Below are 18,272 nucleotides of genomic sequence, written 5' to 3'. Positions count from 1 at the left end.
CAGCATGTTATAGAAACCAGATGTAGAGATGGGATCAAAAGCCATTAAGAGGTCTAACAGCAGCCCCAACTCAGGAAAACCAAAGCTTCCTCTCCTCGGAAGCCGGAGAGCAACACTGGAGCAAGGATCACTTCTCACTGGTGTGTTTTTCTCCTTCTCTAAACAATTCTAGGGAGCACTCTGAGACAAGACATTGGGGCAGGTCCATACTCCCACAAAGGAAGTTCAACCCTTTCTGTTGCAGTAGCAGATCTATTGCACAGGCAACTGGCAGAGAACAAGCCTTAGGGGAATAAATCCCACTTTGAAAAATGTCTCTCAGCTACCTGATAGCATATCTTTAACAAGAACAGTGCACAATACCCTCCCTTTTCAGTTTCTTTGGTAACTTTGCAGGGGTAAGGGTGATAAAGGTTGTCCTTTAAACTTTTCTTTGGAAGATCTGGACAGCCTGGGAAGGAATAGCAACTGAACTCCTCTTAACCAAAGAAGAAAATGACTACGGAAATGGCAAGGGCTTTTTTTTTTTTTTTTCCTGGGCTGGACTGAAACTGAGAGGAAAAAACCACTGGTCAGTGAATAAATTGCTTTAGATGGTACGTAGAGATGACCTCACAATTGGGGAATGTGGTTTAACAGTAGTTTTACAAAATGCTGTATATAGTCATGAGGCTCTGAATTTTTCTGTCTTCTTTCTGAAGTAGTAGTCCAAAAAAAGCTGTCTTCACTAACCTATATTAGAGACAGATGTCCTGAATTCAAGCAGACATCAACTAATGTAGTAAGTACCACACTGATGTCCTAAGAAGAGGAAGGCTACATATTGGGAAGAAAATGTTTCCTCCAGAAACCTCGCTGTAAATACAGAACATAATCCTGACCTGAAAGAACCTTTGCAGATACTATGACTAAACGTGCCCTCACGAAACTAAAAAATTCCAAACTGCTTTAGGGTAAATAGTTAAGAATAGCCGGAACTCTTAACAGTAAGAACAGCTGCAGAGCCACCCAGATTAAAAAACTCTCCTGTTTACTCCATACATTGTTCTAGTGAATGCTCTTCTGCTAAGATAACTTATTTTTTTTCCACTTCAAAGAACAGCTGCTTGTCTGAAAAGGCCATCCAACCAACATCCAAACTGCCATATGTAACCACGATGAGTCAGAGAACAGAATAAAGTTTGTCTCAAAGAACTGTGAACAGCCCAATTAATCAGACCTCCATTCATCTTATATCACCCCTAATTTCACTGAACATCAGTCCTACATCAGAAGGAGGTTATTCACGGCTCTCTGAAAGAGAGAGAAGTGGGTTTCTAAGATGTTTCTTGCACAGGCTGAAGGAGAGCTCCAAGGCTGAGTGTTGAAATAGTTTTCACTTTTCAACAGGACAAACCCTATCCTCTCCTCCTTGTTAATTCATCAAAATAGCAATACTTCACAAAATCATCTGAGCCTGAGCTCCATGATGATAAAATACAGCTTTGAATCCTGTACAGATCAGAGGCCCTGACTCAGTCAAGTGACACAACCACCTTCGGGGATTTCTGCCTTCAATGATGTAAAAAAGGGTCACTAAAAGAGGATGAAAAGGAGCAGGAGGAAGGCACTCAACATTTTGCAGCTGTATAGGACACTGCTCACATTTTTCAGGTCTTCAAGATCTGCCTTTTTCAAGAGCGAGAGGTAAGATATTTCTAAGTAGGAATTGAACGGTCTGAAATAAAACAGAAGTACCCAAACATGTTCAATATGCAAATCAAAAACATTTTGTTAGTTGGCTCTTCAGTTTATCCTTCTTTAACGAGCCGGAACAGATTGCATGGCAGACAAGAAAGAAACAGCACATACATGTTCTGTCAGCTTTCCATCCCTTCCTTTGTGGTCCTGATTCTCATTGCTGAGAGCAGGACTGGGGCTGCAGCTTGTGTCAGGAGTGGCGTTTCTGCCTGGTTTCATTTCTGCTGTGAGCTGAGAAAGAATCACATGGGCTTCTGTATAATGTAAAGTATTTCATAAGAATTAATTTATTTGGTTTTCTCAAAAGCAATTACAGAAAACTTCATCTGGGCCTCACAATTCAATTAAACATCCATATCCTCAAAAACATCTTACAACAACCACTGCTACACAACTCCCTCCCCGACATGGCACATCAGAGGCAGCAGTAAGTTACCCTTCTGCTGCAAAGTAGCCTTCATCACATTTGGTTCATTGCAATGGGCATCACACACCACCAGCTCTCCCACCAATATGCCCTTGTCAGGTCTGGAGTCCTTTAGACTACTTCTTCAGTGCTGATTTGTCAAGAATGCTAGCAGAAACGTCATGCTTCCTCAAGGAAAAAGCATATTCTAAGTTTATCAACCTAATCAAAACCTACCTTGTCCTCCAGTCCTAGAACAACTTCAGACAGTAAAATAAAGAGATTTTAACTAAGCAAGACTTACTGTCAGGTTTCTGGTCATAAGACTGGGAACAAGTGAAATAAAACACACCTCCGGATTATATTTAACAGGGTTCCTTCAGTCTCTCTCACCTAGAGTTCCTCTAGCCTATCATCTCTGCAGAAAGCTAATGATCATGGTTTCACAGCATGTCACTACCTAGCAGATCACCATCCTGTATGGCATTATGTATGGCATTCTTAGCACACACAAACAGCAACACTTTGATGTCTCTGGTCACATTACAACAATGCAGAAGACAAATTTAGAGGCAGGCTGAGTGAAGTAAGCTGTTTGTTCCCATGCACCCCATTTACAAAGTCTCCTCACAACCAGCTACAGAAAAATATAAATTAGGAGCTGACAACTAAGCTGTGTCTAGATACAATTGCAGGAATGCTCTTCAGAGTAAGTGACATGGTTCAGAGCAGGCTTGATGAACAGTGTAACACTCCCTTGCTGGAATACACTTTATTTCCATTCAACCATCAGATGAGGATTCCCTAAAACATTTCCAAGGGGAAACAAAAAGGAAGTACATTTCTCTTTGGAGGTGGAACGCTGCTGACCTGCAAGAAGGGATCTGTGTCAAGGCAGGCAGGTGCAGAAGAGATACCAAAACACATGATCCCACAGAACGTCCAGTCCTTGTAGAAAAACTGTATAGCCAATTAGAATGGGACTAATTCCTTTAATGGTCTTAATGCAGTATTTCTAACCTCTTTAACTGAAATTCTGGGAATGACCAATGCTTAGATAGCCCAATCCCTTCAATTTTCTTAAGTTATACAGAGAGCAAGAAGGTCTTTGTAGGAGGATATTCAGTAACTAGAAACTTACCAAGCTTAATTTTGGGCAGCTTATGCACTAGTGAAGTAATTTATCTCTCAGTTTTAGAACAGTTTTCTGAAGGAAGAACATGAAGTGTGGCTTTTCATATGCTCTTCTCCAGAGGGCAAAGCAGGAGGAGGGCCCCATGTCGTTTATGAGCTTATAGATAATCTGTGAATTGGGTTCTGTTACTAAAGTAAATTTAGCCTTCTGTGAATGCAACAACTGTAAAATTTTTTTCTCAAAAAACAGTTAATAGAAACTTGTAAAGTTAACTAGTTGCAACCATATCCACATCAGGAAAACAAACATACATACATTTAATAAGGTTAATGCTACTGTGGTGAAGAACTACATGCAAACTAAGTGTTCCACCTTACAGATATGGAGGGGAAAAAAGAACTGAGCCTTTTCTTTATAGATTTCCCAGTTTTTATACAACTAGTCTGGCTGGTTAAGAGAGCACAAAATGTGTAAACCCTGTCCTAAGAGGAACATACAAAGAAAGAAAGAAATCCATCTCGCACATACCAGGCACCTTCACAGACATTCACTTGAAGCAGCAGCCTATCTAACAAAGTGTTTCCTAGTTAATATGTACACTAATTGGAACTATATGTATTTTTTTTTTGGTGGAAACTCATATTTGCCATTGTGTTATTGTGCTCAGAATCCAAAACGGGTTGGAAAAGCTTATGAGTCATTCCTTTTTTTCTTTTAAAATATTTGTACATGAACTCTCTGCCAAGAATATGGAGCACCCCTAGTGTCTGAAGATTTATTAATATCTCTAGCAGCTACTTCTTTAGAAATTCTTGCAAGAATGTTGTCCAGACATACCAATTCTAAAGCACATAAACTTAGGTATCTGCTACTTGAATTTTTCTTGTTGATATTAAGGAAAGCAATTTTTTTTTTTTTTACCTCATCCAAACAGAACAAAACTCCACGTATTTACAGCCTTTTCTACCTTTTCTATAAATACATTATCACTGTTTTCCCTTATACTCTCAGTAAAACTGCTTTTCCATAAACATTTCTTTCTTATGAAACTGAACTTGTTGGGACAAACAGTATAAAAGTGCTCTAAACAATGCCCAGCCATTCATATTTTTTGCTTTGCATTCTTTTCCCATATGGATTGGTTCATAATTACTTCCAGCTTCAGGAAAGTGGCCCTTTTAGAAGCACCAAGCATAATTTTTTTACTTTGTTTGCACTTAAATCAAGTAATGAATCAGTTCTATCTAAGTAGTCAGTGATTCTGAGTTCTACAGCGTTTTTCTTCTTCATCGACTGAGGTTGCGTCTAACACAGGAATCCCAAAGTTTGATAACTGAGACTCATGTGAGAAATCCTTACAAGAATTCCAAAGGATCAAAACTGAAAAAGACTGAAATGAGCTAAGAAGAGCAAAACAAAAAAAAACCAAGGATGGCAGTTACATCCCACCCAAAGTGGGAGGTTTGATGGATGAACAACAAACAGCCTGGTAATTGAACCGCTGTGAATAGCTAGGGTTCGTTTTCTTAAATATTTGAAGTGCTCAAACAATTAGTACAGATTGGGTGAGATTAGGTAGAAGGACACTAATTCAAAGTCAAAGAAAAACCTGAAATGAAAGAGAAATAAATAACCAACTGACAGGAAAATACTAATGTCATAAAGTATGCTAAGCCTTGAAATAACCTTTCAGAAAAAGCATCAAGACACTCTTGCTTGTGATGGTCAGAATCCCCCCATTTAGCCCCTGAGACACTCTCTTTACCCTGCCTGGGCAGGGCAGGTGATGATTAGGACTTCTCACTTCTTTTATTTTTCCCCCTCAGGATTGCAGGAATACAAAAAGACAAATGCAAAGGAAAACAGGGCACAAAGAAATCCCACAGCAGCAGGCTCAGGGAAAGTCCAGCATTCCAACACGTTTATTGCTTATTTTTACAGTGCTTAATGGCAAAGTACCACACATAGACACAAACAGTTTCAAAGCAGCCTCCCACCCTAGAAACAAAATGAGGGGAAGGGGCTCTGTTTCAGTTCTTCATTATTAAAGCTCTGAAGTAAAGAAATTTCAACAAACAGAAGTAACCCAATCTGTGTGTTTCCCTAGGCCAAACTCCCTCCATTTTTATGGTCTTTTCAAAGTATAGATCAAGTTTCTTTTGAGTTTGCAGGGTGAAGGTTATTTCTGGCCCTCCCCTCCTCCCTCCCCACCAAAGACTCAATTTCTTTTGTCTCTTCTTTTTAAAGCAAAGTTTGACATTATTATGTATATTCAAAAAAAAATATCTTTGCTGCACCTTCCATATCTACCCTATAATATTGGAAAACCATGCAAATACACAGTGTCACAGAATGTTTAGCAAAGCACAGAGCCCACTGGAAAAAATATTCCCATTTTTAATAAAGTACTGCCTAAAAGTTTCCAAAGTACACAATATAAAATTTATACCATATATTATAAATACAATATATTAACTATTTTACTATTACGTTATTGTGGTCAACCATACTGATCTCACAGTCATTTTTTCTAATTGAGAGGGGTAGCAATTTTTTTTTTGCCTGTTTCTATCTCTAAAAAAAAAAAAAAAAAATTAACTTTGTCTCTCAAGTTAACACATAAACAAAAAAATAGTGGGTATTATTAAGTGAAGAATGATTCCAGTAAGCTCCAGCACATCTTACAACATTTGCAAAACTTTGAGGGAGTAGTTCTTCACCAGTCAAAGTGAAACCCTGGGACACTTCCTCCATCATTCATCAGCTGAGATTTTAAAATTCAGGTTTCGAGCTGACTGTGGCAGCAGGTGAAAAGATCCACCATCACCCAAGGGAAGCTTTTTTTCTGGCTGTTGTTTAGAAGCATCAAATCACCAACCTAACTGCTAAAGCACCTTTGAAAATAGCTTTTGAAGGATGAGTGTGAAATGAGGACAGAAGTAGCAGTCACTGGCTTCCATCTCACTGAGTAAATGGCATGCCAGCAGAGTAAGGAAAGCTGATACAGAAGCATGAGGACAACAACTCAAGGGAAGAGTCCCCAAGTCACACAAATTGTTACAAAAAAGGAGTTTTTCCACACCTGCAAGACAAGTGAACCTACACTTGTAATATGCCAAGGCATACTCAAAGTAATCATTAAGGTGACTAAACCAAGCATTCACAGAGTAGTAAGTGACAGAATAAGAAATGACCACGCAACCTTCAGCTGGGCCCACTAAATATGCATTAAGATACAGTCTATAATTAACTACGTGATTATATGCTGATCCTTTTACAGAATTTTCCTGTAATTCAATACAAACAGATTCTGCTCAGAGAATGATTCAGAATTTGTAGTGAATTAAGCTCTTGTTTCTAGGACCTGGCCAGCCTCAAAGAACTACTACAATATAAATATTTAATAATAATAAAAGTATGCAACCCTTTGCCAAGCAGAGATGTTAGAAAGCAACTGCAAATCTTGGCATTTTGTGGCACCTAGTAATCCATTGGCTGAGTCACTAATGTGATTGATGGCCTTAAATTGTTCAGGAACTATTGGCCCCTCCAAGAATTAAGACCTGTGAATTGTATCATATTTTTTGTATAAGTACTTTTCTCTGAACACCCAATAAAAGTTGGATTTTATTCTTAAAGGTTTTAAAATGGTATGTGGCTCTACTGCTTGGGAAACCTCTTTACCTCGGAGAAACTGATACAACTGGCCTGTTTCTGTACTTCGTGCGTATTTTGTTTTGATATTCTAATTTTGGTCATGATGTTATGGTTGGTACAAGCATAACTACCAGAAACGCTTCTTGCAACAGATCTTTTTCACTAATCTGGTCCTGAGGAGCCTTAGGTCTTGTTTTGACTAAGGAAACAACTAATTCATAAACGATGTTGCCTACAGATGTCCTCAGCTTTCCACTCATCCTGTATTTCATTAACAATCCCCACCTGGATGCCATCCTGCTTTCTAAATGCTAAAAGACTTTCCAAAGAAGAGTTAGCCTAAGCACAGGCAGCAGAAAGGAAGCATCTTCTTTCTTGATATTCTGCTTTCTGACAGCCTCAGAGCAACAGGACTTTTGATCAGAACCATTCATTTCCACGAAGCAACTGTACAGTAACTTTGAAATGGGCCATCCCCTTCCAGGTGGGATTCCTGGCCACACCAGCCTCCCTAATGCTATAGCAAGGCACATATCAGACATACAGTTCCCACAGAGGACACTTCTCAAGTACTTCTGACAGATTTTCTTTCTGAAGTGAACAAATCTGGTTTCGTTACCAGTTCCGTCAACTCAAAGAGAACCAGCGAACAGAATCATTACATTGCTGTAACAACAACAGAGTGTATTATACCTGAATAACATGCCCAGGACATGTACAGGGTAGAAGACACTAAAGTAGTAATACATGAAAAAATTAGAAATGCAAAGACAAATTGACACATTACTATTTATTCATGGCACTTTCCTCTGTAATGTCATTTGAAAATTAAGTCAGAGCACTTAAGTTTTAATGCAGATCTACCTTTGTTAAAGATGTTATTCTTCCAGGTTATTAGTTTAAATGACATCAACTAACACAGCCAGGAACAGATTTTGAATAAATGAAAGATTAAAGAAAAAAGAGACAAAACTACTTGTTGCCCCAAGTGTTTCACGTCACACAAGACTCACATGCTGTCAATTAAGTGAACCCTATGAAGTTATGATCTATGGCAAAATTCCACTAGAACGATTATATCACAACAGATGTAATTAAATTATTTCTGCCAATAAAGTCATCAGTGCAGAACATATTACCCCTTTCAACTTTTAAGCAAATTTTTTTTTAACCAGAAAGTGCTTTTAAGATGGTATGACCTTGATTGAGTTGCAGAAAGCATTTTTAACCACTAAGTTCCACCAAATTCAGTGTGTACTTCGAAAAGTTATTTGGTACCCTGACCACACATGGTCAACTTGTGGAACAGCAGCAACTTCCTCAAGGTTGTCACTCATTTTCTTTCAAAATTTATTTAGTATGTTTTTTTCAGATTTTTTTTCTGGATCCCCTGCTATTGAAAAAAATAAATGAATAGAATAATTGAGGCTGGAAGGGAACTCTGCAGGTCATCAGGTCCATTCTCAAGGCAGGGACAGCTTTAATTCCACAGAAGAAACAAATAAACAAACAAACAACAATGGAAAAAACCCAACCTAAAACCAACAATGGAAAATTACAGTAAAAAAAAAAGTGACTTCACCTATGTACAGTACTTGCTTTCTTTGCTCCTTAACTGATAATATTTATTTTAATCACGTTGCTTTTATTACAAGCCTTTCCAAAAGCTAACTTTATGGCTTTGAAAAGCAAACATGCACATTTAGGGTGCTATATAAATATTATTTTTTTTAAGTAGCCAAAAAAAAAAAATATCTTTCTTTAATCAAAAATAATGGAAATTTTTTATCATGGGAATGTTTTAATTTTAGGGTTTTTGAAGCCCTCCCGTAGGTAAAAACTTCCCTTAGTCTCATACTAAAGTACAAAAAGTAGCAACCTATGTTTCAGAGCTGTAATTGAAGTAGACAAGTCAGCAAAGAAGAGAAAAAAAGGATGCTTGAGGGGAAGGAAGACTCAACGGGACTTGCTAAAAGCAACAAAGAAAAGGACAGTAAACACAAAAGGGGGAAAGGTTTGGGTGGGTGGTTTGGACAGAGCACAGGCTAGTATCCAACGCTGCTGTGCCAAAAGCGTGTGGACAGTCAATGGGCATGTTCAATAAATTGGACATTGCAAAATATTCAAAGTAGTCTGGGGACAAAAGCCCCACAAAAATTCAGACTACTTAAAAACCTTTTTTTCCCCTTACCAACACCAAGATGTTCGTTCAAAGGTTACTTACCCACTTCACAATTTTGGACTAATCTCTTTGTTTTGACTTCTACATGTATAAATGGAAGACAATGTACCATCTCATCCCACAGTGTTGTACAGGTACATACACTATTGTCTCTAAATCACAAGGATCCCCCAATACAGAAAATTCAATAAAGAAAATTGGTAACTGTACAACCAGCATGGGGTCCAGGCAGCTTGCAACAAAATCCAGGATGTTACATTAAATGAGACCAGAAAGAAACCTTGAGCAGCTATTTATGCAGTAAACACCATCCTTTCTGCACACTGAATGAGATATAGAGCTTTTAGGAAAAATAAAATTTTTTTAAAAATTCCAAATTCCTTCTCATACACGTTCTTCTACAGCACCTTTTTGCCAGGTAAGTTACTATAGTTGAGTTTATGTACCCAGCTGCTTTTGTAAAAGAAGCTCCTACCTAGAGACTGTCTCATTTCCTCTGAACAGCAGTTCCCAACACACTTATGAGGCTTTTATTTCATTATGGAAGCTCTCAAGCTGCTCAGCAAGACTAAACTCAAAACTTTAATATTACACCCTGTAAGTACAACAAGACTTTCTAAACATTAAGAATGTTTTTTCTATTAATATGATACATTGTACAGGGCATGCATCCTCAAGTCATTCAAAGCCACTAGATTGCTTCAGCGCCTTTTTAAGTAGTAGAGGCTGAAGGTTTTTAGTAGGTTTTTTGCTCCCAATACCAAAATTTCCACAAGGCTGTTGACTTCAGAAACAGAGTCACTAGTGACCCCTAGTGTTAAGTAGTTCAGTCTCAATTTGACTGATTTATGGCAAAAAGCATGATGAGTATCATCCTTGAGCACTTTGTTGTTCTTCTGACATAGCAATGGGTCACTGCCTTGTATTGAGGTTCTTTCCACTCCAGTTTACAAAGAAAAATACCAGTATCCATTTTTAAAGAAATAAGTGGAAAGGAAATATAAACTTCTAAGTATCCCAGTAAATTGCAGATTAACACTCCTCTTGCTTTCAAATGTTTAATACATTTTTCCTCATTTGGAAGATTAACAGTAGGATATCTAGAGCAGACTGACAGTCATGGCTTCAGGTGGACATTTATAGCCTCTTCATCAGTCATTAAGGAATTAATGACAGTGAATCACAATCCAAGTGGCCAGCAAAGCCTAGTGTAAGGAAAGAAGTTGTAATTGCCAGGTTGCTGCAGGACTTGGCTGTCCCAGGTAGAAGTGTATACTCCAGTGTGCCAACTGCCCAGCTGACATAAAAGGTGCTTACAACAGAAACGTGTCGTTACAGAAACAAAGAAGAGTCCTACTGTTCTACTTACAATTTTGAGTCCAGGTTCAGGAGAAAGCCCAGTTTGTCATATTCTGGAAAACAAAAGCAAGGGACACAATATCATAAAAACTGCAAGTGTCTCTTTTGCAAAAGGCACCAAAATCAAAAAGCAGCAAGTCCTTATGGAAGGGCAATAATTATTTCTAACTAAAAATAGCAATATTGTAATTTCCAGTCGCTAGCAGCAGTTATCACAGATTATTGCTACTTCAAGTTTTCCCAAATTAACATTTCTGAATTTCCAGGAAATACTAAAGAGACTATGTGGGTAATCATTAATTTAGAAATCACTAGAATTAACCAAGATATCTGTAGTCATAAAAACAAAGGACTACTGAAATCACACATGCAGTGATACACAAAGCTTTCCTGCTTGCAGTAGAAATCATTTTGCCAGCAATCTGTATGACAAACACTTGTCCCAGGTCCTGATGTGGCAGAGCTTGGAAATTTTTCTTGAGTTCTTGTCTATTCCAACCCATAACTCCATAAATCAAGCAGTCTGTCTTCAAGAGAAAGTCCCTCACGGTGGCAAAAATGCTTCAAGTTCAGGTGATATTGTTCAATAGGAAACTGCAAAGTCACAGTTTACGCCACAAACAGAGAACAGCTACAGAAACAAAGGTGTCACTCAACATCTGTAACTCCTGTATATGTTAAGCTTTGCAATCAGCATCTTTGAATACATTTTGATCTCATAAATCAAATACTTGATACAAAATTTAAAACCATTCGAATTCACATGAGATATGCAAGAGAACCTAAAAGGTGTAGTATCCTTACGTTGCATTAAGCTTAGGGACCTCCTCACACTGAGAAGCACTGGGTCTCACTACCAAACAATAAAAAAAAAAACCAATACAGAGAAGATAATCCCTTCAGAGCTTAGTCATCTGGAGGATCATTAGGATGTATTAAAAGAAACAAGGAGCGGGGGGGAATATCTCATAGACTTTTAGAAAGAGCTCAGTGGAAACAGAGAAGTTTCCTTTATGAAACATCATGAGAATTTCTGCTGCAGAAGTTTACCCAACAAGATCACAAGCTTTTCATGCTGTCACTTACCGGCAGAACAGGAAAGCCTAAACACGTACCTAAGACAAAACAATTGCACCAGATAGGTCAGTGTAAACTGTGCCATCGATTTCAATCCCATTAAGATTTAATTCCTGAGCCAAGGGAAGAATTATGTTTGACATATCTTAGGTAAGAGAAGTTGCAGAACACGTGTGCACTTGATACTGGCACATACCATCCATTCTCTGCCAGTACCCGTGTGCCACCCACCATCCCCATTGTACTTGATGTTCGAAATGCACCTGTGCATCTCTCCTCCACCTTCCCCATACTGACAGTTGCGTTTCCCCAACGTGCTGCTTTCCTCATAACTTCCCAGTTTATTCCTCCTACAAGAAATTATTTCCTGTCCAACCTTACCTCCTCCGCATGTAGGATCGTGCATAGGAAGGTAGTCATTCTGGGGAAAAAAAATATGCCTTCAATTTTTATTAACCCTTTCTCCTTCCAAAACCAGCATCCATACTGAGCAAACAGCAACAGAGATTTTTTTTTTTTTATTATTGCGTTGTTTTGTTTTGGTTTTTTTTAAAAAACGTCTACAGCCACCTACCAATCTGTCATCAATCTTACTCCATTCGAGCTAACTTTCCCTTCTTCCTAACAGGAAATACAAGAAGAGGAAATGCACTAAAAGATACACCACCTCATAACTTCAACAACATCCTGGGCTTTCTATTAACTCAGCACTTCAAGAGCTTTGCAACCAAAGGACCAGAAAACATACACACACTAAATGCTAAGTGCCACAGATGACATACCTCCATAGCAATGTTTCATAATATTTACCTTCTTTTACATGCATTTCACCTTCCCTAGGTTTAAAGTCATTACTTTTGATGTCCACTGACGATTATTGAGAGGTATAAAGTAATCTTGTAAAATTATATCTGTCAACTACCTTGCAACAGGCACTTTCCAAAAAAAACGTATGAAGTATAGCAAAACAAAACTACATTTCTGGTTTCAAATTAGAAACACAGGTGTGTTCTTGATTTTCCTTCCTCTCGCTGACTTGTGAAACATGCAAACTACTCCAGGCAGAGAAACCATGGGCCATCTCACATTCACCGGGACTGCTGGAAGTCACAGCGTTACTACTGGCTTGGAAATGAATCTCTACCACATGCTTCTCCCCCAAGGAAGACACTAGGAGCCTCTAAACTACAGATTCAAAGTTCACTTCCTTTTTAGCAAAAATCAGAGTCTTGTTCCAGACTTTCAATATCATTTAGCTGTATCACTATGAACACGGGGGCCAAAAGTCACTGCGACACACAACAGCGCAGCCCACATGCTGCCTGGAAGCGGTCCGGATTCACAAAAGACAGATAAAACCCCAAATACCTGGAGAAAGCCAAACGCATACAGCCCAGCTGCAGGAAAAGGCAATCCTCGTCTGGAGCTATGCATTTAATTTAAAATGAAATAAGACACAGACCCACTAAATCAAAGACAAGTACAACTTGAATCTAAAATACAGTATGGTCAGGGTATGGTGATGACAGGAGATGGACTGAGCTGATCACACAGCTCACTGCCACAGCAAGGGGCAATCCCACTCCTGCCCCTCCCTCCCTTGAAAACACTGGCTGTAAGAGCCTGCCCTGGCACTCATGGAACCTCTCCGTTTCCTAACCAACAGGTTGCTTTCGCCTCCCATCACCTTAGTTTACACCCTTACTCACCAAGTTAACTAGCTGATAAAGAAAAACTGTTCTCCTCTTTTTCATGCAGTGGGATACAGAAGTGCCAGACTATTAGAGAAAATGGAACAAAATAGCTATAGAGAACAAGGCAGAAATATGCCAGCATCTTCAACAAGAACTACCTGGGACCAGCTGGCCGTGTTAACTGTGGTTTGATGTTGGCCTCTGCCAACATAGAATCATAGAATGGTCAGAATTGGAAGGGACCTTAAAGATCATTGAGTTCCAACCCCCCTGCCATGGGCAGGGACACCTCCCACTGGACCAGATTGCTCAAAGCCCCATCCAGCCTGGACTTGAACACCTCCAGGGATGGAGCATCCACAACTTCTCTGGGCAACTTCTTCCAACATCATCATGAAGGCCCCCCCATAAGGAGGTCTCTGCACTGAAGCACAATGCAGAGCTACCAACAGGTGTTGTTCTGGAGAACTCACTTCAGATCTAACCAGGTTGGTAGGTCTGAATCCAGCTCACGCCATGTCTGACCAACCAGCCTCCAGACAAGGCATTTACATGGCTGTATGGAATAGGATTTTCTCTAACCCAATCATCCTTGACCAAGGGAAAGTTTGTTCCATTTTTTTTTTTTTTAAGCCAAAAACAAGTAAAGGTAATAACTTACTTTGCACCCACTAAAAGCATCGTGGAAGAATCTGAACAAGGCTTTACATTCTCAGCCCCTAATAGACTGAAAGGCCATGAAGAATAAAAGCAACAGTATTAAAAGAGAGCAAGGCAATCTAAGGACCACACACTCACTTGTTCTAGGAAGCTACAGATCTCAGCTGACATTGTGGTACAGTAGTGTACAGAAGAGAATGAACATGAGAAATGAAGTTTCATCATGTCCCATAAGAACAAGAGGTCCTCTTATGTCAGAAATAAAACGCATTTCTACATTTCCAGGAAGATTGGAATTGAGAAAGAATCTAATAACTGACAACAACTTCATAATAAAGCATATAATTAGGATTATATGAACAGAAGTACAGCCAAGCATAGCAATTTCTATAAATGATGCAAATCCTGTGCCAAATTCAATGCTGGCATTAGCATGGTAATTTCTCCCAAGTATCCAACAGAAATCCAGCTACCAGACAGCAAGTGAGAAATGCATCATCTAATGTCTGTAAACTCCATACAGACCACCCAAAAAGCCATAAAGCACAGTGTACAATATCTATCAAGTTTTCAAATTGCATTTTGCATCTGTAGCCAATATAACTATATACAAGCAAATGCGTAAAATTTTCCCCTTATGCTACTAATCAGAAATCAACAATCCAGGAATTAACTTGGCTCACTGGTTTTATCCTTTCAAACTACCCATAAATGATTTCACTGATGACTTGAGTGCAATTCCTTTAGCATCTAACTACTTAGAAGCACAGTACAAATAACTTCGCCCACAGAAACAGAAAATTAAATTAAACCTTTTAAAAAGATGGGCTATATGCAGCTCTAGTTCTGTGTTTAAGTGGTAACTGCAAGTCCAGGAGGGAAGGCAGAACATACAATTTTAGCTATTCTATTCAAAATGTTTGTGCTTGTCAAAGAAATGGGTATGACACTCAGGAGACAGAAGTCCTGTCGAGAACAGCTCAGACCACCCGGATACATTTCATCCTGTCCAGCGCAGTTTGGTCTCTGGGGAACTGAGGCTGCAACTGAGCTAAGCCTTGGTCACTGTCCACATGCAGGTTCTCCATCTGTAGCAAAGGCCAGGTAAAATGACTTACCCTGCAATGAAAAAGGTCAAACACCTCACATTCACCTCAGACTAAGAAAACACATATGGACAGTAACAAAAGTTCAGCTGATGTAAAGCGATTCTGCTAGAACTCAAGAGACAAGAAAGAATTAATGAAAAAAAAGTCATGTGCAATGGATCAACTGAAAAGGACAAAAGAAAGGTTTTCTTCCAGGGTTAAAAAAAAAAAAACCCACTTGAGATTACTGAGCAACAATGAAAGTACTGGACAAACAAGGACTTAATGTTGCATGCTTTCATTAGGATTTTCACCTTTAACCTCTTCAGTGATGGAACTTACTGATGAAAGCATTCTTTTCTGAAGCTATTTAAATAACTGCAAAAAATAATAAGATTGTAAAGCCAAGTTCAGAAGGGTAGAGCTGAGGCCACCTGGGCTCCGTAGCCCTGTCCCACAGACTGCATGCTCACCTCCTAAAGTCTGTGTTCCAGTTTATTCCTCATCTCCATTTACTCTTTTGCATACAAGTTTAACAGCCTCTTTCTCCAGGTTATCCAAGCAACACCAGGGATAATCCCAAATGTACTGGGGTTCTATGCAGACGCAGATTGGCGAGGCATGCTTCTAGCACCAGGCTGCAAGGGTTAAGCCATTGTCTTTACAGGTGTCAGTTCTGCTCCTTCTCTGTATATTTTTACAGGGCAAGGAAAGGCACTATCTGCCCATTTGACATTTCCACCATGTGTGTGGAAAAAAAAAAAGTAAGAAAAATCGTTCTTCAAGAACTTCTAATACGTAGACTCATTTAGGCGCTCTTTTTTTTTAGGGAGCAAAAGAACTTCCTTGACAATACTACTCCTACCTGAAGCGCCTAGTCTAGAGAACCAGGACCAAAGCAAGAAGTACAGAGAACATTTTGATAACTGTTGGTACAATATTTTCTTGTGAGGTGGGTTGTTTTTTTTTCCTATTTCATTCTCAGAAAAGACTGAATAACTTAAATTTTTAAGAAAACATCATAAACTTGAAACATGTTCCTCCTTCCCTTCCCCCTGGAATATTTCAGCAAAAAAATAGTGCAATATTCTAAGCAGAAAAAAAAAAAAGGAGAACCATAAAGGAATTCTCAACATCAGCAGCAAAACTTGGAATTTCACTTCCATTAAAAATGCTCCTAGGCTGTGCAAACTGATCTAAAGACACCAATCCTGCTGCACCAAGCTCAGTGTTCATTTTCCAGATACTGCACCTGATGAAAACAGCCATATTTGATGGAACTAGATACACGAAGCACTATCAACACAACTGAAATACAAACCTGTGAGTTCAAAGCAGGGAAAGGGGAAATCTGACTCCAGTCACAAACCCCTGCATGCCCTGGTGACACCTAAAATCATGAGGATACTACTTATTGTTTCAGATTTAGCAACAAAAGGAATTAATTTCCAGCTCTGTAACTTCAAGGTGGTTTTTTTCCCCCTGTAATGACTGATTGGGGCCCCCAAAGACATCTGGCCCAGCTTTACAGCCTGAGGAAAGCAATACACCAGAGGGGTCTCCTTTATTAGACACTGCAACTACATTATTCATCCTCCAGGCACAGAAAGAACAAATAAGCAATCACTTGCTGATAGTGCTGTAGGGGTCATCCATCAGAAAGGTCTTTTGCCTACTTGTCTTACCTCCAAAATAGGTATAGTAAAACCAAAAAAAAAAAAAAAAAAAAAAGAGGTCATTCTAGCATATTACATTTTAAAAGGCTCTGGTTACCTTAACCTTATAACCTCTGGTTATAGCCTTATGGGCTATATAACTCCTTACAAATTTTTTTCTAATAAAACTATAGCAACCTTCAACAGTAGAAAAACAACTGTATACTTTAAGCTGAATTTATGAAAGACTCCAATAGGAAGATGAAAAATTTCCATCTATGAACTGCATATGCCCTTTTTCTTTTCCCAGGGAGTCATCTGTTTAAAGCCAGACTGCAACCTTTGCTAAACAAACAGTTGTTTCATTTACTATCACGTATCCACTTGGCTAATGGAGTTAATGCTGCCCTACTGAATCTTCTGACATATTCTTTATTTTAGAAATTGTATCGTATTTCCTAATAAAAGTCAAGAACAATATTACCAAAACAGTAATCTATATTGGCTTATAGTGACTTACAAGATGTAGTGACTTGATGCAGAGAGATACCAACGTGATAGAGAAAAATCCCATTAAAAAGCTTTTATTTTGAGGTATTCTTTAAGCCACTTCTTGGCATTTGTACCTCAACTCATTCACAGCTGTATTTTCAATTGGAGGAACAGAGCGTTAATAAGAAGACAGATGATGATACTGAACATGCTGGCAAAGTCACGTAAGGACTGTGCAACCGATACATGACAGTCATTGGCAAAGATCCAGGCAGCTCCCACAGTCTACAGCTCAAAGAAATAAAGAATGAAGTAGAACTTCATTAATCAAAAATGAAAAGGGAAAAGCATTTTTGCAGAATAAAGCCACTAAAACCAGCAGAAAAAAAAATATATAATCTTTCTCATTTATTTTCTACCTTACAGGAATGCAGGAAAACACAGCATAATAAGTTCATCTCTCCTTTCCCATCACTACCATGTAGCATTAAGACAGATAGTCAGAAATGGAATTTGGAGGAAAAAAAACCAACACAAAAAACCTAACACACTAGAACCACACTATAAATTAAAAATATTTTCCTCAAACCAAGAACATCTACCAGAGCCTCACAAATTCTATTCATTAACATTATATCTAAATTAATATCAACTAACTTAGAAATCTGGGAAAGATCAGAGTTTGTATATTCCTATACTACCAGATTCTCATCAAGAAAGCCAAAGAACAGCAAGTGATCTTCTGCAAGTCACCAATGTTTCTCTCTCATGCTAGGAATCTGTCACTATTCTACCAATTTGATACCTGACGATTTCAGTTGTATTCTTAACTCCTGGCCTTCATCCAAAACGTAGGAAAGGAGTCACCAAATTCACTCTGAAGTTGTATTTAGGACGACAGACACAGGGCTTTTCTCTTCTTTCACAAAATGGTTATCTGAGCACCTTCAGCAGCTAAAGGAAGCAGAGAAAGTTTCCTTCATAGATCTCACAGCTTCTCGCAATAGTGATTAATGACTTTAGCATAAGGAATTACTAACTGCAAACTCCTAAATAAGCACAGATCTAAACTCTCAAATGATTACTCCACGATCATTGTGAACTCAGCATCTGGAAGCATTGTCTCC

At 38.7% G+C, this 18,272-nt stretch overlaps 1 protein-coding gene across 7 annotated transcripts in view; it reads right to left on the bottom strand.

Moving 5' to 3' along the window:
* ST3GAL3 (ST3 beta-galactoside alpha-2,3-sialyltransferase 3) overlaps positions 1-18,272 on the bottom strand; it is a 185,132-nt gene that overhangs the window by 126,484 nt on the left and 40,376 nt on the right. For all 7 annotated transcript variants that reach the window (XM_074151206.1, XM_074151209.1, XM_074151207.1 and 4 more), the window contains one exon: positions 10,490-10,532. In XM_074151206.1, coding sequence (XP_074007307.1) covers positions 10,490-10,532 — 43 coding nt within the window. The remainder of the gene's footprint in view (positions 1-10,489; positions 10,533-18,272) is intronic.

Source organism: Numenius arquata, chromosome 8, assembly GCF_964106895.1.
Source record: "Numenius arquata chromosome 8, bNumArq3.hap1.1, whole genome shotgun sequence".
Taxonomy (NCBI): Eukaryota; Metazoa; Chordata; class Aves; order Charadriiformes; family Scolopacidae; genus Numenius; species Numenius arquata.
The sequence above is the reverse complement of the archived record's forward strand: the minus strand, read 5'-3'. Positions and strand labels throughout refer to the sequence as shown.